The 27,194-nt window shown below is 41.8% G+C and overlaps 1 protein-coding gene across 1 annotated transcript in view; it reads right to left on the bottom strand.

Annotated features, from left to right (window-relative positions):
• jakmip1 (janus kinase and microtubule interacting protein 1) overlaps positions 1-27,194 on the bottom strand; it is a 65,103-nt gene that overhangs the window by 36,487 nt on the left and 1,422 nt on the right. Inside the window, exons 2-4 of the mRNA XM_061899781.1 lie at positions 4,948-5,255; positions 1,887-2,219; positions 1,528-1,689 (exon numbers count right to left, since the gene is read on the bottom strand). Coding sequence (XP_061755765.1) covers positions 1,528-1,689; positions 1,887-2,219; positions 4,948-5,103 — 651 coding nt within the window. The 5' untranslated portion in view covers positions 5,104-5,255. The remainder of the gene's footprint in view (positions 1-1,527; positions 1,690-1,886; positions 2,220-4,947; positions 5,256-27,194) is intronic.

Below are 27,194 nucleotides of genomic sequence, written 5' to 3'. Positions count from 1 at the left end.
TAATGTCCAACCTGAGATCGGTAGGTTGTGAGTTCAAACCCCGGCCGAGTCATACCAAAGACTATAAAAAATGGGACCCGTTACCTCCCTGCTTGACACTCAGCATCCAGGCTTGGAATTGTGGGTTAAATCACCAATAATGATTCCCGGGCGCAGCACCGCTGCTGCCCTCACCTCCCAGGGGGTGAACAAGGGGAAGTAGGTGTGGTGAAATTTGTCCTCTGCATACTTTAACTTTAATGACCGCAGCGAGCAGAAGGCTCTGTGAACAAGGGACTTGTTCTTAAAAAAAAATTCATAATCCTCTTTGTTAGAAAAATGCAGTTATGTGGTTAATAAGCAACTGGATTTTAATTCCGAATACCAACACAAACTCCACACGGTAAAAGGGCAAGGTTTCCCGAGGCGGCCGCCTTAACAACAAAGAGCCAACACCTAACATAAAGTCTTAACAAGCTGCTCCGCTTAGTTCTACCTTTGTCAGTAGGTCTCTGCAACACCCAGCATTGTCCCACCCACAGAACCATCTGATTGGTTACCTGCAGAGCGGTAACAGCCAATCAGCAGTGCGTATTCAGAGCGCATGTAACAGCCAATCAGCAGTGCGTATTCAGAGCGCATGTAATCAGTGCTCCTTCGGTGGACTGAGCAGAAAGGTGAGCATAGGGCAGCGGACTCTTCCCAAATTATAATAAACCCCTCCAGGTCAACTACTAGTAACATCACTATGAGCCCGTTGACGTACTAGAAACATAAGCAGCAGCTCTGCTTGCTCGCAGTCCTTAAGGTGAAGGCTAATTAGCTTTTAGCGCAACGTTGGTGTGTGTGTTACGGCCAGCAAAGCCCTGTCTGTTAAATCAGGAGTTTCCTGAAGCCGTCTCTGATAGTGTATATAATAATGTAAATGCATCATAAAGCCTACATGAACTCCATGCTTTTCAGGGATGAATAGTCTCTCCTATTGCTATTGTACTATTTTTTCAGCTATAGTTACATTAATCATTAGTAGTGTAGCAGCCTAGTTTTGAATGGCAGGGTCCCTGCTATCACATGTTGATAAAAATATAACATTTACATAATAAAAATCAACTACAGGCTTCCTAAATGCTGTAATAAATTAAGCATGTTGAGTTGAGCATATGTCAGCATGTGGTCCCACTTTTAACTCTTTTTTTGAAACGCTTACATACAGTAAGTCATTAATTTGACTTTGTAAGTCATTATTTTTTTATCTCAGGTAACTAGGACTGTTTGGTTTTTACTTTAGGGAAAAAATATCGTATATCGCCATTAAGCAAATGGAGCGTAAAACACAACCAAAAGTTGTAGGCTTCTTCATCCAACGAAGCCGGCCTACTTCACCACAGTCTGTAGTCTATTGCTCCCCAGAATGTGGTGGCAGTGACGAGGTTGAGACGTGATGGCGACAGGCCAAGTTACACCGATTCCTACACCCACCCAGGTGAGAAGCTGTCTGATGATGTTCCAATAAATGTAAAGAAGCTTATTTTTTGTGTTCCGCCTCACCACTCGACGGATGTCTCGCTCACAGTCGCGTTTGATGCGATGCACCTCATCCTGGTGCTGCTGGTAAGCTGTCCTCAGATCAGCTGCTTTGGCTTTGTCCGCTTGCAGTGCGTTGGTCAGCGCCTCGTCGGCCTGCTTCTTGCCTGCTTTCAATTCCTGGATCTGAAAGTTGGGCGGACATTTACACATTTGTAAACAAACACATTGAAGAGCTGTCATGAGAGAAGCCTCGTTTCTCTGAGCAGGCGACCAGAGAAACAATAGCTTGGCAGAAGACTTCTTCCGCCCTGCTTCCTGTTTTCAATGCGTACATAACTTCCACATTCCTCAACAACATAGACCAGTATTCCTGCTCACACCTCTTGTTGTAGCTTAAGTCTCTCGCCATCAAAGGCTCTCCTGGCCTCCTCTCGAGCCTCGCCGAGAAGGGCGTTTTTCAGCTTGTCAGCCGCTCCGTCCCTCAGGGCGTTCACCAATCCCTGGAGTCTCTGGACTTCGTTGTCCCGGATCTTTATCGTCCTAGCCAGCTCGGCTTCATGCTGCCTTGCGAGGGCTTCACGCGCCACCGCCGTCTCGCGTAGCTTCTCCTCGTGGAGTTTGGCGCGCAGGTCGGTGATGGCTACGGCGTGTTTGTGCTGCTCCAGCTCCCGAGCCTGGCGCTGCTCCTGGAGGCGCTCGCGTAGCTTGCACACCTGGAATACACAACTCTTTTCCATTATTCGTGACAAGTACCGTGTTTTTCGGACCACGGGGTGCACCGGATGAAAAGGAGCACTGCCGATGAGCGGGTTTATTCAGGTCTATTGTCATACAAAAGGTGCACCGGATTATAAGGCGAATTAAAATTAGGATTTATTTCTGAAATTAAAACACTTCCGTCTGGTCTACATAACAAGTAATGGTGGTTCTTTGGTGAAAGTGTTGCATAGATGATGTTTCGCAGACCCATTTTCAGGTCGCTTTCTGAGCGTCTCTTCACTATGCGCCATTTTGTGGGCGGACTTATTTACGTGGCTCACTTTCGACAGTGTCTTCTCCCCGTCATCTTTGTTGTAGCGGTGTAGCGTGCAAGGACGGGAGTGGAAGAAGTGTCAAAAGATGGAGCTAACTGTTTTAATGACATTCAGACTTTACTTCAATCAATAACGAAGCAGCATCTTCTCATCTGTGCCTCACTAGTGCAACAACAACGGAAATGTGTCCCGTCAAAAACAGTCCAACCGGAACCCTGTACTAATTAAAGTTTTAAAGTTGAATGATGTAAACCAACTACAGTTATTAGCACTTTGATAGCTAGTCTACTGATAGATATAAGTAAGAACTTTACGCTACTTTATATTAGAAATGGCAAGAGCGGAAGATGAATGCCACATAAGAAGGTAGAGCAAAAGAAGCAGCTTATGACTACGTAATCGTCACAGACTACAATGACGGACGCGCTCACCTTTCCTGGACTTATGCATATCCAAAATAAACATCAGCAGGTACCAGAAGGTAAGAAAAGTTGGTTTTGGGTTTTGTTTTTGTGAAAAAAAAAAACTCTATGTCCTTGTTTTTCAACCACTGTGCCGCGGTACACCAGTGTGCCGTGGGACATTATGCAGTTTCACCTATTTGGGTTACAATATATTTTTTGCAAACCAGTAATTATAATCTGCAAATAATGTGTTGTTGAGTGTCAGTGCTGTCTTGACCTCGGCACAGTAACCATGTTATACCATATCACAGGGGTGCCCACACTTTTTCTGCAGGCGAGCTACTTTTCAATTGACCAACTCGAGGGGATCTACCTCATTTATATATATCATTTATATTTATTTATTTATGAAAGAGACATTTTTGTAAACAAGTTAAATGTGTTTAATGATAATACAAGCATGTGTAACACATATAGATGTCTTTCTTTCACAAAGACAAGAAAGACCGTGAATGTCATTTAAGTGACGTCTTGGTGAAGATTGATGATCACTAATTTTTAGGTCTATTTTTTTTTTAAAAGCCTGGCTCGAGATCGACTGACACAGCCCCCGCGGTCGACTGGTAGCTCGCGATCGACGTAATGGGCACCCCTGCCATATCAGTAGGTGGAAGCCAGTAGCTAATTGCTTTGTAGATGTTGGGAACACGTTGTGTGAGACGATGGTTTGTCGTGACCACAATAAGCAGACGACAGCCGGAGGCGGTGTGCGGGTAAAAAGGTATCTAATGATTAAACCAAAAATAAACAAAAGTTAACTGTGCCTAAGAAAGGGCATTAAAGCTTAGGGATGGGTATGTCGAACGAAATTAAAAGTGAACTGGCTACAAAAGTAAACAAAGACAGAATGCTGGACGACAGCAAAAACTTACAGCGTGTGGAGCAGAGACGGCGTCCACAAAGTACATCCATACATGACAATGTCCACACAGAAAAAAATAGCAACAACTTAAATATTCTTGATTGCTAAAAGAAAGCAGGTGCGGGGAATAGCGCTCAAAGGAAGACATAAAATTGCAACAGGAAAAGTCACCAAAATAGGAGCGCAGGACAAGAACTAAAACACTACAACTCAAAATAAGCCATGTCGTGATGTGACAGGTCATGACAGTACACCTACTTTGAGACAAGAGCCATAGTGATACATGCTTGGTTATGCTTTAAATTCACATCCAACAATTGCGGCGACTTTTTATTGTCTACTGAGTTTCATTTTTCAATGATTTCTGCCTGTGGTGTGCCTCGGGATTTTTTCAATGAAAAAAAATGCGCCTTGGCTCAAAAAAGGTTGAAAAACACTGCTCTAGGTAATATGTCTGCTACCAGGTGCCTATTTGCGGTCCTTACACACGCACCATAATAATACTTGTATGTTTAACGCGCCGACAATCCATCAAGCGCTGCAACGTCATAGCTTACCGAAGTCGTACCAAAAACATTTTGACAGATCTTTGAGTGCCGTGTGTAATACCATGAATTGATTAACGTGGAGCCCGACTTAAAACAAGTTGAAAAATGTATTGGGGTGTTACCATTTAGTGGTCAATTGTAGGGAATATGTACTGTACTGTGCAATCTACTAATAAAAGTCTCAATCAATCAATGTTCTATATTCTCAATGGAACATAAATTAAGTTTTGGTGTTGTTTACTGGTTTCATCTTGCATTCTACATGTGTATCTTGTGTGTGACTGCCATCTACTGGTCACACTTTTCATTAAACCATGTACCAAATAAAATTGCTTCGAGGTCGGTAAGCACAACCAGAACTATGCCCTACATTAGGCGCACCGGGTTATAAGGCGCGCTGTCGATTTTTGAGAAAATGAAAGGATTTTAAGCGCACCTTACAGTCCGAAAAATATGGTAGTCTAAATAGACCAAAAAGTATGATAACATTAATAATATCGTATTGCATATCTTTTGTCACTGTGCTTTCCTACCTTGCCACGCTCCTGCTGAAGCTCGATCTGGATGTCCATCATTTTGCTTCTCAGCTCCTCATTGGTGGCCTGAACCGGCTCAGCCATCACCTCTAATTTCTCCAGTTTCCTTCCCTTCTTAAGGGGCAGGGCCGCAGGGGGTCTGGCGGACGACATGGCACTTCCAGCCAATCGGGGGAGACATAGAGAGGCAGGTGTGTGGTGTACCGAAGGAGAGAGAATCAGTCGCTGCTGCTCGTCACAGAGCGTTCCACCTGAAGCATCACGGCGCTGGCCGAGTCTACATCATGACTGAAGAAGGCAAGAGGCTGCAAAAACAAAAAAGAAAAACACATTACTACCAGTGCAAAAACTGGGAAGGAAAAATAGGAAACTTAGTCACTGCAACTACTGTATAAACTACAACTGAATACAAATGGCAGACTCACTCAAAGCTCATCAGGTAAACCTCTATCATATATGGATATATCTGCTGACGTAACTAAGGCAAAATAAGTCAACATGGTGACAAAATCCAAACAGCTCATTTGAGCAAGTCTGAAAGAAGGCAAGATTGTTTTAGAAATATGGTTTTAATTCAAATTTTTGGGGTTTACGGAGATCCCAAATACACAAAAAGAGGTACCAAGTAGGGCTGGGCGATATGGCCTTTTTTTAATATCTTGATATGTTTATGCCATATAGCGATACACGATATATATCTCCATATTTTGCCTTAGCCTTAAATGAACACCTGATGCATATAATCACAGCAGTATGATGATTCCATGTGTCTACATTCAAACATTCTTCTTCATATTGCATTAATAAATGCTACTTTTAAACTTTCATGCAGAGAGGGAAACCACAACTAGGTCATTGACCAAAAGTGTATTTATGAAACAGTTATTAAGCAGTGGCACAAACATTCATGTCATTTCAAAACAGAAAGTGCAAGATTGTCAGAGACATTTTAAAACCAGCTATGAGTGCACTTTTGTGCATGATGTCACTAAGATGACATATCAAAACACTAAATAAAAGTGCACTTTTTGTACAGAACGCCACTACAATAGTTTAAAACAAAAAAAGTGCACTTTTGTGCATGATGTCACACAATATACATATTTCAATAACTGTCAAATAAAAATGAGCTGCATAATAGGAAATCACATCTCTATGTGGTAGGTTCCTGCGGACGTTATCTCCTTATGTTGTTCACTATTTTTTTCTAAAACTAAATGAATTTAGATTACTACATAATGACAATCAGAAGACTGACTAAAATTAAATTGAAAACTGCCGTCAAAAAATAACACCGTTGACAATTACTGTAACAAACATTTTTGGTAATAAAAGCTATAATTCCATTAAACCACATATTTAAATTTGAAAAAGAAAAATAATAATTTGGGACTTTTATCAAACATTAATCTGCCCTGATGTGGGATTTGAACCGAGGATGTCGTTGTGGCCTCTGCAGCCCTTTGAGACACTTGTGATTTAGGCCTATATAAATAAACATTGATTGATAAACATTGAGGGCTTCACGGTGGAAGAGGGGTTAGTGCGTCTGCCTCACAATACGAATGTCCTGAAGTCCTGGGTTCAAATCCAGGCTCGGGATCTTTCTGTGTGGAGTTTGCATGTTCTCCCCGTGAATGCGTGGGTTCCCTCCGGGTACTCCGGCTTCCTCCCACCTCCAAAGACATGCACCTGGGGATAGGTTGATTGGCAACACTAAATTGGCCCTAGTGTGTGAATGTGAGTGTGAATGTTGTCTGTCTATCTGTGTTGGCCCTGCGATGAGGTGGCGACTTGTCCAGGGTGTACCCTGCCTTCCGCCCGATTGTAGCTGAGATAGGAGCCAGCGCCCCCCGCGACCCCGAAAGGGAATAAGCGGTATAACATGGATGGATGGATGGATGGATGATAAACATTGAATTGGATTTAAATCTAACAGGTTTGCTGCAATCATGGCCTCCAGCAATTATTTGAGACAATATGTCTACTGCAGGAGAGGGAAATACTTTGAGAGTATTCAGTCTCCTCTAATCACTTCCTTGCAGAAAAAAAAACAACTGAAACAGAGTATTTCAAACCACATGCCGTGCCATACTTATGCTATGCTGCTATATTAGCCAACATTCGCACAACATACAGCACACAGATGGCAGGAACAGTTGCCACGGAAACCCTTACCCACTCAAAAGTCTCATGACGAGAAAGAAGTTTTAAAATGAAGATTTGCACTCCACGTAACCAAGAGGACGCAAAATCACACAGATTTTGCACATGTTAAGAAACCGGCATCTCAGCGCAGTGTTATCTGGTATCATCTCCAAGCTGAGGTTGACCGAGAAGCAAAAATGCAGTAACGCTGGAGGGCGAAGAGGCGCTCTCACACGCCGCGTGCATGGTCAATGCTTGGCTAGGGGAAGCGAGCCAGACAAAGGTTAGGCCCCATATCAATAATAGAGAGACAAGGAAAGAAGCCTGCAGAAACACAAAGATTCAAGCATCTCCACGACGGCCTTACATTCTCCAACCCCCACTACTCTCCGTGGTAATAACAGAAGCGAGCGAGAAGAGGCGAATTGGAGATCTCGCGCTCCTTCACAAGAGATTGCAGAGAGTGTTCATTCAGTCGCAGAGCAAGCAGCCAAACAAGCGTACATTCTTTGGACCTATACAGAAAATCAGGGAGCCACTCGGCTGACACATATTCAAGTCCAGCACCAGACGCAGCTTTGTGTGCGCTAATCCTTATTAAAAGTACTTACAGTGATTCATTAGATGTGACTTGCAAGCACTGGAAACTGCTAATAAGTCATTCAAAGAAAAGCAGATGAGGGGTATTGGTCTAGGTGGGGGAAGCGGGTTAGGGATCCAGCTTTTTGTTGCCGTACCAGAATATGATGAAGAGGATGTAGCGCTCTTCTTCACTGTAACCACGGGGGGAGACGTCAATGTTAATAAGCTTACAAGAGTATGCAGAGGTATAACTATTTTATAGACAAATGATACAAAACTAGAGATGCACCGATTAATCGGTAACCGAATATATTCGGCCGAATATGGCAAAAAAAAGCCACATTCGGCCTTCGGTGGAATGAGTTAAAAGCAAGGCCGAATAGTGGCGTGTGACGCAAAGACGCAATTTTTTGACGCGGTGACGCAATCAACCAACGTGCAGTGTTAAATTTAAATTGTTTTATACATAGTTAGTTTCCTTCTTTTTATTCTGAAGCTGAAGTACTGTTATTGACAAATCTGTTCTGGCCTGGGATATGTTGTGTACCTGTATAAGTGTATGAGGTTACAAGCACACACTTAATTGAGATTTAGTGGGGCTTCTGTTTACATTATTAGCCTGTTGTGTAGGCTACCTGTATAAGTGTAAGAGGTTACAAGCACACACTTAATTGAGATTTACTTGAGCCTTCTGTTTACATTATTAGCATATCTACTGTGGCTAAGCAGACTTTTGCCAAAAGGACAATAATTCATTTGTTGTGGGTTTATCCACTTTAATGCACTTTATTTTTTTTTTTGGAATGCATGTTTTGTTTGAAGGCCTAATATAAATGAAAAACTGTGCTTTTTTTGAAAAGCAAAGGCTACTGGAATATTTAAAAATGTCAATATTCAATAAAAATGTACTTTATTTGAAAAACATGTCTAAAAATGTATTCTAGGCTATTTATGCAATATAAAAAAGTTGTGAAAAACTGCATTTATTATTCGGTATTCGGTATTTGGTATTCGGCCTTCGGCCAAGCGCTCAAATTTTATTCGGTTTCGGCCACAAATTTTCATTTTGGTGCATCCCTATACAAAACCCAAAAGCAGTGAAGTTGGCACGTTGTCCATCCATCCATTTTTTACCGCTTATTCCCTTTTTGGGGTGGCGGGGGGCGCTGACTCCTATCTCAGCTACAATCGGGCAGAAGGCGGGGTTGGCACTTTGTGTGAATCGTAAATAAAAACAGAATAAAATGTTATGAAAATCCTTTTCAACTTATATTCAATTGAATAGACTGCATGGACAAGATACTTAACGTTCGAAATGGTAAAAGGACATTTTTTTGCAAATAATAGCTCATTTGGAATTTGTTTCAAAAAAGCTGGCACAATTGGCAAAAAAGACTGAGAAAGTTGAGGAATGCTCATCAAACACTTATTTGGAACTTTACACAGGTGAACAGGCTAATTGGGATGTTTTCCTGCTGGCTCCGCTGTGAACGGGACTCTTGCTGCTGTGTTAGATCCGCTTTGGACTGGACTCTTGCGACTGTGTTGGATCCATTATGGATTGAACTTTCACAGTATCATGTTAGACCCGCTCGACATCCATTGCTTTCCTCCTCTCCAAGGTTCTCATAGTCATCATTGTCACCGACGTCCCACTGGGTATGAGTTTTCCTTGCCCTTATGTGGGCCTACCGAGGATGTCGTAGTGGTTTTTGCAGCCCTTTGAGACACTAGTGATTTAGGGCTATATAAGTAAACATTGATTGATTGATTGATTGATGATGGAGTATAAAAGCAGCTTCTACGAAATGCTCAGTCATTCACAAACAAAGAAGGGGCGAGGGTCACCACTGTGTCAACAATTGCGTGAACCAATTGTCAAACAGTTTAAGAACAACATTTCTCAACCAACTATTGCAAGGAATTTCACCATCTACAGTCCGTAATAGCATCAAAAGGTTCCGAGAATCTAAGGAAATCACTGCACGTAAGCGGCAAAGCTGAAAGCCACCATTGAATGCCCGTGGCCTTCGGTCCGTCAGACGGTACTACACCAGAAACTGACATCAGTGTGTAAAGGATATCACCACATGGGCTCAGGAACAATTCAGAAAACCACTGTCAGTAACTACAGTTCGTCACTACATCTGTAAGTGCAAGTTAAAACTCTACTATGCAAAGCGAAAGCCATTAATCAACAACACCCAGAACCGCCGCCGGCTTCGCTAGGCCCGATCTCATCTAAGATAGACTGATGCAAAGCGGAAAAGCGTTCTGTGGTCTGACAAGTCCACATTCTAATTGTTTTTGGAAACTGTGGACGTTTTGTCCTCTGGACAAATCATTGTATTCTGTTCTTATTCACGATTTACACAACTTGCCAACTTTCCTGGTTTTGGGTTTCGTACATGTAATAATCATGATGGAGAGTGGGCGAGTGGGTGTGAAATATTACTTTCTTCCTAAAGGGGGTGTAGCAGACAATATTTGAGAATCAATCAATCAATGTTTATTTATATAGACCCAAATCACAAATGTCTCAAAGGACTGCACAAATCATTACGACTACAACATCCTCGGAAGAACCCACAAAAGGGCAAGGAAAACTCACACCCAGCGGGCAGGGAGAATTCACATCCAGTGGGACGCCAGTGACAATGCTGACTATGAGAAACCTTGGAGAGGACCTCAGATGTGGGCAACCCCCCCCCTCTAGGGGACCGAAAGCAATGGATGTCGAGCGGGTCTAACATGATACTGTGAAAGTTCAATCCATAGTGGCTCCAACACAGCCGCGAGAGTTCAGTTCAAAGCGGATCCAAGACAGCCGCGAGAGTCCCGTCCACAGGAGACCATCTCAAGCGGAGGCGGATCAGCAGCGTAGAGATGTCCCCAATCGATACAGGCGAGCGGTCCATCACTTGACTAAGTTTGTTGTTGTTTACGCAATATCTCAATGTGAGGGAAACTGTTGTAGAAATGAAACCTGCATAAACTTTAGAACAGGGGTGTCAAACTCATTTTAGCTCAGGGGCCGCATGGAGGAAAATCCATTCCCAAGTGGGCCGGAATGGTAAAATCATGGCATGATAACTTCAAAATAAAGACAACTCCAGGTTGTTTACTTTGTTTTACTTTGGCCAAAAATAGAACAAGCACATTGTGAAAACGTACAAATCACAAAATTTCCTCTGGGAAAAACACTTCAAGATTGTTGAAAATTTTGAGGAAATTGGTGCAGTTTCAAAAACACAATGAGTTTAGACGTTTATTTACAAAGCCAGGATTCAACTTTAAGTCACAGTCTTTCTGGGATTGAACAAAAAACACAACATGTAAACTCTTTGAGGTATCAAACACCTCCTTTGTCATGTCCACGTATCAATCCAGAGTTAACTCAACAAACCGTGAGAATAGGAGGTAAAACTTTTCAAAAGGGTTAAGTTTTCTCACAATATTTTCATACCTTAGTTGGCGCCTGTTGTGGCGGTAATCCTAGAACCCATTGGTAGAACACCTTATTTCACCGGTTTGGTCCATGTGCCGCCTCTAGTGGCTGTGATATTCCGAACCGTTTTGGGTGTACAGAAAAGAGTTTTACCCATCTATTATTTAAATTAATGTTATTATTATGGAAAAAAAGAGGACAACGAGGCATATTCAAGACAAAAAAGGATTTTCAATGTAAAAGTTGATTTTCAAGACAAAAAAATTATTTTCAAGGCAAAAGTTGATTATCCGAGTACACAAGATACTAGCGTCTATTCCTAAAACTTACACAAAGACATTATTGGGGAGTAAAGGTGCCAAATAACGATGTGTTTGAAGCGGAAGACACAAAACGGCAGGTTTTAAGTTTCCACGCTTTACTTTGTACCTCTTACTGGTCCTAACAGAATTGCTATTGTGACATCAATCGATCAATCAATGATTATTTTTATAGCCCTAAATCACCAGTGTCTCAAAGGGCTGTACAAACCACAACAACATCCTCGGTAGAGCCCACATCCAGTGGACACATTCAGAACAGCACTTTCTTTCATTAAAAAAAAAAAATGCAACTCATTTTAATACTTGGCAAACTCATCAGGCGGGCCGGATAAGACCTGATCTGGCCCACGGGCCATATGTTTGACACCCCTGCTTTAGAGTCACTGTGCAGATTCACCACCCGCTGTAAATGACAATTAGTTGGCACCAGGAAGCTGTACACAAACTATTTTAAGTTACATACGTTTTATTTATAGAGTAATAGGGCAGTAAAAGATTAATCAGATGAAATCGATTAGATTTTTTTTTTTTTAATAGCTTTGGTTTATATAATGTTGCATTGATTAATCATTTAATGAGTGTAACCAATGAAAAATTGACAAAAAACGAACAATATTGAGTGTCCTGAACTTAAAATACCCGGACATAGTTTCGCACTGCGCATACAAGAGCGGTGGTGTGATCTGTGTGCTGTTGTTCGTCAATTTTTACTAATGCAAACAAGTTTAAAAGGAACATTTCAATGTTAATGATGTGCTATCATTACGAAAAAAACTGAAGGTGAACAATATGTTAAGCAGAAAAATCATTTATTAAGGACAACTCAGGACCTTCGTATTGTGAGGCACATGCACTAACCCCGTTTCCACCTTACTGCCCATTTATTTCAACTTTTTTTTCGCTAAAATACATGGTGAGGCTAAGGCGTTTTATCCAATTACTCGATTAAAGGAACAAACTACTCAACAGTTTGCACAATAACTAAATTAATGGATAGGCGCAGCCTTATATCATATTGGCCCTTAAGATATGCTTGCCAAGCCTTTGTTTTTTTATGAGATGCTGTCGTTTACAGGTTTGTCTTTCCATTTAAACATGGAAAACCAAAACTTCCTGGAGCCACAATCTGCCGGGACGACAGCCAAAAGGCTTATACAGACTATATGGAGGGTAAAAGACATCCTGGAATGTTATGAGGGAGACTGGAACATTTTATAGGAGCCCACCAAAAAGCTAATGAGAACGTCTAATGCTCACAGAAGCAAACAAAAACCGCCACCTCCTCGGAGCTAAATGACTTCATCTAGTAAAGGAATGGAATCGAGTCATGGAAAAGCCTTCAAAGTCCGCCAGTGAATCGGTAGAAAAAGTAAAAAGTGAAGAACAGTGATGCCACTAATGGCTATTTTTTCAAATAGTCGACTAATTTAAAAGACAAACTGTAATTTTGATTGCTCTGCGCAATAATCAATCAATCAATCAATCAATATTTACTTATATAGCCCTAAATCACTAGTGTCTCAAAGGGCTGCACAAACCACTACGACATCCTCGGTAGTCCCACATAAGGGCAAGGAAAACTCACACCCAGTGGGACGTCGGTGACAATGATGACTATGAGAACCTTGGAGAGGAGGAAAGCAATGGATGTCGAGCGGGTCTAACATGATACTGTGAAAGTTCAATCCATAATGGATCCAACACAGTCGCGAGAGTCCAGTCCAAAGCGGATCCAACACAGCAGCGAGAGTCCCGTTCTAATGAATTGCACTGTAAAGCAGTTCCATCTATACATCTGTTAAAGTCTTTAAAGTAGGGCTGGGCGATATATATACGATATACAGGATTTGTCTCTGTGCGATATTGAAAATGACTATCGTAATATTCGATTATACGTTCACATGCAGGACTTTTAGCTGCGGGCCTTACACTACAGGCTCTCCTCGCTCTTTCCTGTGTCTCCTTCAGACAAGCAGGCGCACATTCTTACACACGTCACAAACTGTCACCTCACACGTCACATACACACCCTCGCCCAGCAGAGAGGTAGCGGCGTGGCTAACGTTAGCTGCTAACGTAACCGTATGAGAGAAAGATGGTGCGGCCCTGGTAACAAATGAAGGAAGACTTAATTCCCAATAAAAACGGCAGGGTTTCCATCGTCTGGCGGTGGTTCGGCTTCAAGTGGGAATATGTCGAACATCCATCCATCCATCTTCTTCCGCTTATCCGAGATCGGGTCGCGGGGGGAACAGCCTAAGCAGGGAAACCCAGACTTCCCTTTCCCCAGCCACTTCGTCTAGCTCTTCCCGGGGGATCCCGATGCGTTCCCAGGCCAGCCGGGAGACATAGTCTTCCCAACGTGTCCTGGGTCTTCCCCGTGGCCTCCTACCGGTTGGACGTGCCCTAAACACCTCCCTAGGGAGGCGTTCGGGTGGCATCCTGACCAGATGCCCGAACCACCTCATCTGGCTCCTCTCCATGTGAAGGAGCAGCGGCTTTACTTTGAGTTCCTCCCGGATGGCAGAGCTTCTCACCCTATCTCTAAGGGAGAGACCCGCCACACGGCGGAGGAAACTCATTTCGGCCGCTTGTACCCGTGATCTTATCCTTTCGGTCATAACCCAAAGCTCATGACCATAGGTGAGGATGGGAACGTAGATCGACCGGTAAATTGAGAGCTTTGCCTTCCGGCTCAGCTCCTTCTTCACCACAACGGATCGGTACAACGTCCGCATTACTGAAGACGCCGCACCGATCCGCCTGTCGATCTCACGATCCACTCTTCCCCCACTCGTGAACAAGACTCCTAGGTACTTGAACTCCTCCACTTGGGGCAGGGTCACCTCCCCACCCCGGAGATGGCACTCCACCCTTTTCCGGGCGAGAACCATGGACTCGGACTTGGAGGTGCTGATTCTCATTCCGGTCGCTTCACACTCGGCTGCAAACTGATCCAGTGAGAGCTGAAGATCCCGGACAGATGAAGCCATCAGGACCACATCATCTGCAAAAAGCAGAGACCTAATCCTGCGGTCACCAAACCGGAACCCCTCAACGCCTTGACTGCGCCTAAAAATTCTGTCCATAAAAGTTATGAACAGAATCGGTGACAAAGGACAGCCTTGGCGGAGTCCAACCCTCACTGGAAATGTGTTCGACTTACTGCCGACAATGCGGCAGACAACCGTAATTTGTCAAGTGTGGGGGGGAAAAGTGTTGCTATAAAGAGTAGCATTACTGCTAATATGTAGCATCATTTGAAAAGTCACTCGCTAGAGATAAAAAAATTTTTATAATGTCCGTAGTAACCTACCACATAGTGATGGAGAAATACCATTTGATTTACTATTATTCAGCTCATTTTTATTTGACACTTAAAATGTCTCCGACAATCTTGCAAGTTATGTTTTGGAAATGACTTGAATGTTTGTGCCATTGCTTAATAACTTTAATAAATACACTTTTGGTCAATTGACTTAGTTGTGATTTCCCTCTCTGCATGAAAGTGTAAAAGTAGCATATATGAATGCAGTATGAAGAAGAATGTTTGAATGTAGACACAGACTCATCATTCTGCTGTTATTATATGTATCAAGTGTTCATTCAAGGCCAAGGCAAAATATCGTAATATATATCGCAGGGGTGCCCACACTTTTTCTGCAGGCGAGCTACTTTTCAATTGACCAACTCGAGGGGATCTACCTCATTTATATATATCATTTATATTTATTTATTTATGAAAGAGACATTTTTGTAAACAAGTTAAATGTGTTTAATGATAATACAAGCATGTGTAACACATATAGATGTCTTTCTTTCACAAAGACAAGAATATAAGTTGGTGTATTACCTGATTCTGATGACTTGCATTGATTGGAATCAGACAGTAATAATGATAACGCCCACATTTTCAAATGGAGGAGAAAAAAAGTTGTCCTTTCTGTACAATACCACATGAAAGTGGTTGGTTTTTGGCATCTAATTCATCCAGCTTCCATACACTTTACAAGAAAAACATTGGCGGCAAATTCCGTAGCTTGCTTGATTGACATTCACGGCACCCGAGGGTCTTGTGAGATGACGCTGGCTGCTGCCAGTTCATTATTATGAAAAAATGACAGAGAGGAAGGCGAGAAAAACACTTTTTATTTCAACAGACTTTCGCGCCGTCCCTTCCGTCAAAACTCTAAAGGCCGACTGCACATTTCCTATCTTCACAATAAAAGCCCTGCTTCATGCTGCCTGCGCTAACAAAATAAGAGTCTCGGAAAGCTGGCGTGCACAAGTGATGTGCACGCCAGCTTTCTGAGGGATCGCTTGTGCACGCCAGTTTTCCGAGACTCTGTATTTAGTTAGCGCAGGCAGCATGAAGCAGGGCTTTTATTGTGAAGATAGGAAATGTGCAGTCGGCCTTTAGAGTTTTGACGGAAGGTACGGTGCGAGAGTCTGTTGAAATAAAAAGTGTTTCTCGCCTTCCTCTCGGTCATATTTTCATAATAATGATCTTGCAGCAGCCAGCGTCATCTCACAAGACCCTCCGGTACCGTGAATGTCATTTAAGTGACGTCTTGGTGAAGATTGATGATCACTCATTTTTAGGTCTATTTTTTTTAAAAGCCTGGCTCGAGATCGACTGCCACACCCCCCGCGGTCGACTGGTAGCTCACGATCGACGTAATGGGCACCCCTGATATATCGTATATCGCGATATGGCCTAAAAATATTGCGATATTAAAAAACGCGATATCGCCCAGCCCTAGTTCAAAGCACTCATTCGTCACGAATTTGGTGTTGTTGTAGAAGCTAGCTTATCTAGGGTCGGCGTGGCGCAGAGTGGCCGTGCCAGCAACCTGAGGGTTCCTGGTTCAATCCCCACCTTCTACCAACCTCGTCCCGTCCGTTGTATCCTTGAGCAAGACACTTCACCCTTGCTCCTGATGGGTCGTGGTTAGGGTTGTGCATGGCAGCTCCCGCCATTGGGGTGGGTGTGTGTGTGTGTGTGTGTGTGTGTGTGTGTGTGTGTAAATAGTGTCAAAGCGCTTTGAGTTTGCTCTTGCAATAATGTCGCTACAGCTTGGTTATTATACGAGTTAGAGAATGTAAATGAAGAATTGTTGACAGGTTTTTGATGCAGTTTTTAAGTGATTAAGAAGTAGAATTGATTGGTCCCATTAGCTGCATTGCTAGCCGCCTAGAACAAGCTGATCTGTATATGTTAGACAAAAAAAGTAAAAACTTTTGTCTTCTTGTCTCTCATAATGATTGTGGACGATCAGTAAAATTCCTGTCAGAATAATTGTATAAAAGTTATCACACAACTTTGTGTTCCATAGAGGTAAGGTCCCCTGCGAGAAGACAAAAGCTGTCTTCCATCTTATTAAGCAAAAGGCTTATAAAACTCCACTGTATGCGATGAGGTCGGTTTCTTTGATCTATTGACAGCCACAGGAAAGACCTTGTCCTGACCCAAAATCTACAAAGCAGAGGAAGCAGGACCTGACACCGTGAACTCTTTATGACCGAGTGCAACAGATTTTTATGACCACCTCCCCTTAGGAGCAGCTGCGTGATATAATGTAATGCTATGTAACCAAAAAAGGCCCAAATAAAAGTAGAGGCATGGAACTCCCTCGTCAGAGCGTGGGAAGACACTGTACAAGGGTACAGGTCCAGGCGCTCTCCTCATGAGCTAAATTGAATCCTGTCTCTGTTTGATGTCTTTGCTTCTTGTCTTGTCTAATAGATGTCACCGGTGTTTGAACCTGACAATCCCCCAAAAAAGTGCAGTTCCCCTTTAAGTTTACAGTACAAGGCTAAACTTTGCAGTGTGTGTGTGTGTGTGTGTGTGTGTGTGTGTGTGTGTATGCTAGCTGCCCCGCCACCATTCACAGAGACAAAAACAGTGGATGTCTGACAAAAGGTTCTCTCTTTCTTGCAGCCTGTTTGGAAGCGACAAACAAACAAAACAAACATGCGTGGACAGGCCAATTTTATTTAACTTTCCATTAATTACCTCTGACAAAGGGTTATGTATTCGCTGGGGCTTGTTTGTATGCTTTGTAGTTAGTTAGCAACATAACTCGCTGGGGTTTGTTTGTATGCTTTGTAGTTAGTTAGCAACATAACTCGCTGGGGTTTGTTTGTATGCTTTGTAGTTAGTTAGCAACATAACTCAAAAGGTATTTTGATAAAACGTTCATGAAATGTCAGGAATTGATTACGTTTGGGTGTTGATCTGGAGTCTGGATTTTTTTTTAAAGGATTCTTTACTGTTGGAAGATAGGGCCTGTCTGCGCCATATAATTGCATATTGTATTTTGGAGTACCCTCAGATTTCCAGCTCTACTTTGTAAAACAGGAATAAACAGAACACTTAGGAAATTGTCAAAGTGGATGTGAAGTGATGGTACTGACCACAACTTTCCCAGTTTTGTAAAAGTCTGGTATTGTGCTCACTAAACTCTGTGTGTATTAGAACTCATAACTGTTTGACACTTTTTGATTGATTTATAAATAATCATCTTATGAAAATAACTACTTTGTGACTTTAAGCATTACATTTGAGACAATTCTACTCCTGTACAATGTAATGTTGACATAAAAACAAGTTGCTTGCTTAAACTAGCATTTACAGATGGACCAAACCCACTAAAGCGCATGTGAAATATTAACTATATAAATGTGAGAGGGCCCAATTCTGAAACTGTGGCTTACAATAAACTTAATTTGAGTATGTACAAATGAGAAATAAGTCATTCTTGTCTACTTTGCACATTGACAACATGCATGATGACACTCATGAGCACACATTGTTATTGTAGCTCTATGAACATAGTGCAGACTGTCAGAACGGGTCTGGCTACACTCCAGCAAACATCCATCCACTGCAGCCACAAACAGACATTTAAGTACAGTGACACTGTTGGAATCCCACAGAGAGTCAGAGAAGAACAACTGAGTGCAAAACAAGTTGATCTACAAAAAAACTACTCAGCCGGCAAAATGATGCATGTTAGTGACCTCAATGATTAGTCAACCCAATCCAATCCAATCCACTTTATTTATATAGCACATTTAAACAACAATAAAGTTTCCAAAGTGCTGCACAGCCATGTTAAAAACAATATTATGCTCCACCAATGACTGAATAAAACAAAAAATGAATAAAAATAAAACCAATAAAAACAATATAAAAACAAATATGATTAAAAACTATTTTAAAAGGTAAAATCAATTAAAACAGTAAAATAAAAATCAAAGTGTATAAAAAACACAGAGGACAACACAACTCACGTAGTGTTAAAAGCCAAAGAATAAAAGTGGGTCTTAAGACGAGACTTAAAACACTCCACTGTGGAAGCAGTTTGAACATGGAGCGGCAGAGTGTTCCAGAGCTTAGGGCCGACCACAGAGAAGGCCCTGTCTCCCCTGGTCTTAAGTCTGGTCTTGGGCACCACGAGCTGGAGCTGGCTCTCGGACCTCAGAGCGCGCGCAGGAATGTAAATTTGGATGAGGTCCGAGATATATTGAGGTGCCAGTCCATGTAAAGATTTAAAAACAAACAGCAATGTTTTAAAATCAATTCTAAAATGAACAGGGAGCCAGTGCAAACTCTGAAGAATTGGGGTTATATGCTGGCGTTTCCTGGCCCCTGTTAAAAGTCGTGCTGCCGCGTTCTGGACTAACTGCAACCGGGAGAGAGCTTTTTGGCTAATGCCAGCATAAAGTGCATTGCAGTAGTCCAGGCCACTTGAAATAAAAGCATGCACGACTTGTTCAAAAAGGTTAAAAGATAAAAACGGTTTAACCTTTACTAGAAGACGAAGGTGATAAAAACACGATTTTAAAACGCCATTGACTTGTTTTTCTAGTTTAAAATCGCTGTCTATAGTGACGCCAAGGCTGGTGACTTTGGGACGCAAAAAATTTTGCAATGGTCCCAAGTCAGTAAGGGCCGGACCAAAAACTACAATTTCCGTTTTTCCCCTCATTCATTATTAAAAAATTCTGGGCTAACCAAGCCTTGACGTCACATAGACAGTTAAGAAGGGGTGTAAGGGGACCGTGGCTTTTTGAAATCGGCATATAAATTTGGCAGTCATCTGCATAAAAGTGATAAAACACTCCATGTTTCTTAAAAATATCTCCAAGAGGGAGGAGATAAAGAGCGAACAGGATGGGGCCTAAAATAGATCCTTGGGGGACACCACAGTAAAGCGGGGCAGAAGAGGAGGTGGCGTCCCCCCAGCCTGACAGAGAAGGACCTCTCAGACAGGTACATAAACAGCATGTCTTTCTTACCCCTTTACTATATTTAATTCATAACAAATAGTATGTTGATTTAGTCTTTCATTAAAACATTTTTTTTTTTAATTACACAGAAGAACCTCTATGGTTGAATATATTCCAAATTGAGGTGCCGGTAGACCTCTGATGCGATTTTGAAACGATCATTCCCTTAAGAAATAATGAAAATAGAAATGCCTATCCAGACAATTTTTAGTAACACTTTTAACATGTTCCATGTCCCTACAGGTGTACAAAATATGTAGAAACCAAAACGTTCTTGACATCCTTAATTGGCACTGTAGTGCAAACTGAAGTTGACCTGGGTAAAACGCTGCGCCAATTACCCTGACGGCCTTGCAGGTTGTCATGAATGATGGTTGTGCAAATACTTTGAGTATTGTTAGAAAGCCAAAGTAGAAACAAAGCAGACGTGCCCGGGATTAGGCTGAGGTGTAGCGTGATGTGATGATCAGACCTGGGCAAATTAAGGCCTGTTAAGATTTTCAATCTGGCCCGCCGAACATTACCAAAGAAAGTTTTTAGATCTTTAAGATCCAGACTATAGCCGCAATTACGATGTGCAGTGATGTTTTCAAATGTCTTGATCTATACAAAGTATTGCAATGGTTGGAATCTGCGCTTTTGCATGATATACTAGTTATGGTAATCTAAGTCAGTGTGGGTGGGGTGTGTTTCCACAGTGTCAGCCTGAAATGCGGGTGTCGGTGACAGACGCAGAAGGACATTTTTTACAAACTTCTAAAGCTTAGAGACACACAGTATATCAGATTTATCAGATAGTAGGTGGGGTTTTTTTACGCCTCGCGTTCATATTTTGCTGTTTGTTGCATTTCGCTTGATTGTAAAATATGCTGATCAAGAGGGGGTGTGACGTTCATATGTGGTCAATATTCAGTGTTTTATCGTTCATAGTTAATATTATAAATCCCACATTCTTTATTTTCATGTACATTGTGGATGTCTCATTCAGTAAAAAAAATGTAAAATTCCATTCCGTTTAAGGTGGTCTATCATAACGTTTTAGCATTCTATCAGACATTATTGTGAGGTTTTGTATTAGTGTTCCTAAAAATAGATACATAGACACATTTTTTTCTGAAAATTTGGCCCCCCGAGGCGAAATAATTGCCCAGGCCTGTGATAGATGACAGTGGTTTTTGCAGTATATTTCCCCACATATTGTTATAGCAAATCTCCAATATGCTAGAAGTTATATCAGGTATTTTAGGTATAAGTGCATTGCTACGTGTGTGTTGGCAGAGATACACCCATTTTAGAAAGACAAGATGGACCAGTCATTCCTTGTCATGTGCACAGCTGCAAATGACAACCATAATAATGTAGTGTAATTGCTCTTGGCGCACGTGTACCCAATGAGGTGTCCTGTGCGTGTAGCCTAGTGGGATTACACTGATAGCTGTGCTTAATCTTGAATTAAGAATAAGAAGAGCAGATTAAGTCAGGCAGAGGAGAGGTGGCCGGTAAAAACCGGTTCCTCCGGCTACCAATATGAAGCCACAACAACAGACCTGGGTGAATTAAGGCCCGGGGTCAACATGTGGCCCGTTAAGCTTTTCAATCTGGCCCACCGGACATTATCAAATTATTTTTTTAGATCTTTAAGATGAAAACTGTAGCTGCCATTATGATGTGCAAGAGATGTTTTTTAAATGAGCATAAGTCTTGAACTTTACAATGTTTTTCAATGGTTGGAGTCTGAGAGGCAATGATGAGAGATATAGCAGTTTAGTCTCTCTTAACAAGTGGCTGGATAGCTCCTGTAGACAACAGGGATTTGAGTTTATTGATAATTGGCCCACCTTCTGGGGCAAACCTGGCTTGCTGAGGAGAGACGGCCTTCACCCTAACCAGGAAGGCGCTATCCTCTTGTCTCGGAACATAGATTTCGCATTGAGCCACATTTGACTAACTGCACTAGAGCAAGCCCGGTCACAGGCAATTACAGAGCCTGCTAGCCTGGGTATGGAGTCAGTTAAATTACAACTAGCCAGCGCCAGGCTGGATAATCCCTGTACACATAGCAATTTTCTTAGAATACACAACTCACATAATGTTTTTTCTGCTATGACTATGACAAAGTTAGACATGCGCTCTACTGAGGTGGCAAATGATGATGCGTTCAGTTTATCACAGCACAAAGTAGACAATCTGAAAATTCCCGTCATATCAATTCCGAGATATGGTCGTAATTATTTTAAGTGCGTTGCGCATAATAAACGCAACGTTATTAATATTGCTAATACGGATAATTTTATGAAAAACTCCTTAAATCACCCCACTACCTATAATATGGGATTTCTAAACATCAGATCATTGTCTCCCAAAACGTTATTAGTTAGTGAAGTCATTAGAGACAACAATCTTAACGTCATCGGTCTAAGCGAAACCTGGCTTAAACCAGACGACTTTTTTGCGATAAATGAGGCATCTCCTCCTAACTATACGAATGCGCATAATGCCCGTCCCCTTAAAAGGGGTGGGGGGGTCGCACTAATATACAACAAAAACTTTAACTTTAGTCCTAACTTAAATAATAAATATAAATCGTTTGAAGTGCTTTCTATGAGGTCTGCCACACTGCTGCCTCTGTGCCTGACTGTTATCTACTGCCCCCAGGGCACTATTTGGACTTTATAAGTGAATTCTCAGAGTTTGTTGCTGATCTAGTGACGCGCGCCGATAATATAATTATAATGGTGGACTTAATTATCAATATGAATACCCCATCTGACCCACCGTGATTGGCGCTCCTGACTATAATTGATAGCTGTGTCCTTACACAATAAATGAACCGACGCATCGCAGCGGTAATACGATAGACCTAGTGCTTGTCAGAGGTATCACCGTTTCCAAAGTTACGATACTCCCGTATACTAAAGTAATGTCCGATCATTACCTTATAAAATTTGAAGTTCAGACTCATGTTCGGCAAGCTAATAATAATAATAAATCTTGCAATTTATGTTTTGGAAATTACTTGAATGTTTGTGCCATTGCTTAATAACTTTAATAAATACACTTTGGTTCAGTTGACTTAGTTGTGATTTCCCTCTCTGCATGAAAGTTTAAAAGTAGCATATATGAATGCAGTATGAGGAAGAATGTTTGAATGTAGACACATAGAATCATCATACTGCTGTGATTATATGCATCAAGTGTTAATTTAAGGCCAAGGCAAAATATCATAATATATATCGTATATCGCAATTGATCCTTTTAACATTGGGAACTAGAGATGCGCGGATAGGCAATTATATCAACCGCATCACCAAAGTCGTCATCCACCCGCCGTCCACCCGAACCAACATTTTATCAGAACCGTACCCGCCCGCCAACCGCCCGCTGAAATACATCAGAGGTCGGCCGCCTTTACTACCCACAGAGTTATTTAAACCTGTTTCACAGAGTAATGAAGACAATTGGAGCCGCTAACGTTCTCGCGACTATCCAATAGCGTTCATCCTGATGAAAAGAATATGGGCGTGCTGTGAAGCCATTGCCTTTGACACCTTCAACAACATGTACGATCCGCTTGTTAGTCCGGCAACATGTGTGCAGCTTTCGCAATCACACGTACAAGATTGAAAGGCATACTGGGTGATAGAGTACACTGATGGTTGTGATATAAACAACTTTAACACTATATATATGCTGTGAAGCCACACCAAACAAGATTGACAAACACATTTCGGGAGAACATCCTCACAGTAACACAACATAAACGCAACACCACAAATACCCAGAATCCTTTGTATCCGTGACAATTCCTGGAAATATTTTACAACCCTGCGCCCCCAACCCCGACCACCTTACCGACGCACGGGGGGTGGGGGTGGAGGGGTTTGCTGCTAGCGGGGTGTATAAAATAGTCAGGAACGGTCACGGATACAAAGGATTCTGGGTATTTGTTGTGTTGCGTTTTATGTTGTGCTAGTGTGAGGATGTTCTACCGAAATGTGTTTGTCAATATTGTATTGTCTGCCTTCACAGTGTGGCGCATATTACTAAGAGTGTTAAAATTGTTTATATCACAACCATTAGTGTACTCTGTGTCACCCAGCACGCCTTGCAGTCGTGTGCGTGTTTCCGCGGAAGCCACACACAACATGATGCTGGACTGACATGCAGATCGTACATGTTGTAGAAGGCGACAAAGTCAATGACTTCATAGCACGCCCTAATACTTATCTGGGTGACTGGCGGCAGACATTCTACAGAATATTAGCGTCTCCTATTGTCTTCTTCGCTTTGTGACACGGGTCTTAAATGGCTCTTTGAATGGCAAAGGATACCGATCCCAGAACCATGTATATTAAATATTTCCGGATGGTTCAACCGCCACCCGCCCGAATCTGATTAAAATCTATTTTTTCGTCATGTCACTCCGCCCGACCCGCAATATATCCACGGACTCCACGGATGAGACCGCAAACCGCGCATCTCTATTTGGAACACTATAATAATTTTGCCCACATTAATCTGCCTCAAGTTGTTGCTTAGATGAAATAAAATGACATAACTTTTCTTCTACATATAAAAAGTGCAACATTAAAAAGTTTCAAGTCAACTCAGCATGCTTAATTTATTACACCATTGGGGGAGCCTGTAGTTGAATTTTTATTATGTAAATGGTAAATGGGTTGTACTTGTATAGCGCTTTTCTAACCCAATTTAAGGAGCCCAAAGCGCTTTGACAGTATTTTACACATTCACCCATTCACACGCTGACGGTGGGAGCTGCCATGCAAGGCGCTCACCAGGTCCCATTAGGAGCAAGGGTGAAGTGTCTTGCCCATGGACACAACGGACGTGACTAGGATGGTAGAAGGTGGGGATTGAACCAGTAACCCTCAGACTGCTGGCACAGCCCCTCTACTAACTTTGCTACGTCGTCCCCCATTTAAATGTTATATTTGTATCAACATGTGATAGCAGGGACCCTGCCATTCAAAACTAGGCTGCTACATTACTAATGATTCATGTAACTATAGCCAAAAATTAGTACAATAGCAATAGGAGTTCATGTAGGCTTTATGATGCACTTACATTATTATATACACTATCAGAGCCAGAAACTCTTTATTTAACATAATGTCCTTTTTTGCTGATTCAACACAACTCAATCAACACTGTCCGTAACACACACACACACACACACACGCACACACCGCAAAAGGAGCTAACGTTATGCTAAAAGCTAACTAGACCTCACCTAAAGCCAGGACTGCGAGTGAGCTGAGCTGCAGTTTGTTTCTAGAAGGTCAACAGGCTCATAGTGATGTTTAGAAAGTAGTTGACTTGGAAGTGTTTAGTATAACTTGGGAAGAGTCCGTTGCTCACCTGCTAAACGCCTATCTGCTCGACGCTGAATCGCTGACTAGATGCGCTCTGAATACGCACTGCTGATTGGCTTGTTATTGCTACTGTTGTAACCAATCAGAGGGCTGTGTGGGAGGGACAATGCAGGGTGCTGTGTACAGACACAGAGGCAGAACGGAGCGGAGCAGCTTGTTAAGACTTTAGCATAGGCGGCTACTTCATATGTTCATGTGGAATTCGTTCGGTAGTCCTCCGCACCGAAATGGTTCAATACAAATACACGTACTGTTACACCCCTAATATATATACACCCACATATATACATATACACACACACACACACACACACACATACCTACATATTAGGGTTGTGAATCTTTGGGTGTCCCACGATTCGATTCAATATCGATTCTTGGGGTCGCGATTTGATAATATATCGATTTTTTCAATTCAACGCGATTCTCGATTCAAAAACAATATTTTTCCGATTCAAAAGGATTCTGTATTCATTCAATACATAGGATTTTAGCAGGTTCTACCCCAGTCTGCTGACATGCTAGCAGAGTAGTAGATTTAAAAAAAAAAAAAAAAAGCTTTTATAGTCGTAAAGGACAAAGTTTTATCAACTGATTGCAATAATGTAAATTTGTTTTAACTATTAAACGAACCAAAAATATGACTTATTTTATTTTTGTGAAAACATTGGACACAGTGTGTTGTCATGCTTATGAGATGCCATGCAAGTGTAAGCCACTGTGACACTATTGTTCTTTTTTATTATATTTATGAATGTCTAATGATAATGTCAATGAGGGATTTTTAATCACTGCTATGCTGAAATGATAACTAATATTTATACTGTTGTTGATAATATTCATTTTTGTTTCACTACTTTTGTTTTGTTATGTGTGGTGTTTGTGTCTCCTCTCAATTGCTCTGTTAATTGCAGTTCTGAGTGTTGCTGGCTCAGGTTTGCTTTTGGAATTGAATTGCATTGTTATGGTATTGATGTGTATTGGTTTGTTGGATTGATAAAAAAAAAATGAAAACAAAAAAATAAAAAAAAATAAATGTGATTTTTTTAAAAATGAGAATCTATTTTGAATTGCACAACGTATTCGATTCAATTTGCAGTCGAATCGATTTTTGCCCACACCCGTAATATATATAAATATATATATATATACACACATACACACACACACACACACTTAGATAAATATACCGGCCCCAGACACATTTTGTTCTCTAAATTCAGCACGCTGAGTCAAACTAATTGCCCAGCCCTGCACTATAACAAGATATTGCCATCCTGGTGTTAAAAATGCTGCTTTTTTGAGTACCGGCATGAAGCTTCTTTTTGCAGCGTCGCCTTTAGGATTAAATAAATGTGCAACACACGTTAGTTGTTCTACTGGGTTGCATCATCATGAAGCACTCGCACACTGTATGCATGCATTGCTGATTTTTCTTTGTTTGTTTTTTGAAGGGCAGATTTGTTTGCTTGATCTGCAGCATAAGAGGAGGCAGTCAACTGGGAGATGCAAGTCTGCAACTGACAGCAACCACACCCCATGGAGATACTTGGTCTGCTGCAGCATCATCATCATTTCCATCCACGCGGGTCGGCTGTCCTTGCAGCCTGCAAGCTCTCATGTCTTAACCTGCATAATAGCCTGCAATGTTTGCTGGCAAACCCACTTCTGCCATTTCCTTGCAACGTGACTGCACTGCACAGGAAGTGGAAGACAGGCAGGATATTAAAGATGGATTATCATCATCAAGAATGGTAGTTGGGCTGACCCAACACAGCTACTACTAATTCAAGATGGATTATCATCATCAAGAATGGTAGTTGGGCTGACCCTGCCTGTGCTTTGCAGCTCCAACACAGTTACTACTAATTAAAGATGGATTATCATCATCATCATCATCATCATCAAGAATGGTAGTTGGGCTGACCCTGCCTGTGCTTTGCAGCTCCAACACAGCTACTACTAATTAAAGATGGATTATCATCATCATCATCATCATCAAGAATGGTAGTTGAGCTGACCCTGCCTGTGCTTTGCATCTCCAACACAGCTACT

The sequence above is a fragment of the Nerophis ophidion genome, linkage group LG05, assembly GCF_033978795.1.
Source record: "Nerophis ophidion isolate RoL-2023_Sa linkage group LG05, RoL_Noph_v1.0, whole genome shotgun sequence".
NCBI lineage: Eukaryota > Metazoa > Chordata > Actinopteri > Syngnathiformes > Syngnathidae > Nerophis > Nerophis ophidion.
The sequence above is the reverse complement of the archived record's forward strand: the minus strand, read 5'-3'. Positions and strand labels throughout refer to the sequence as shown.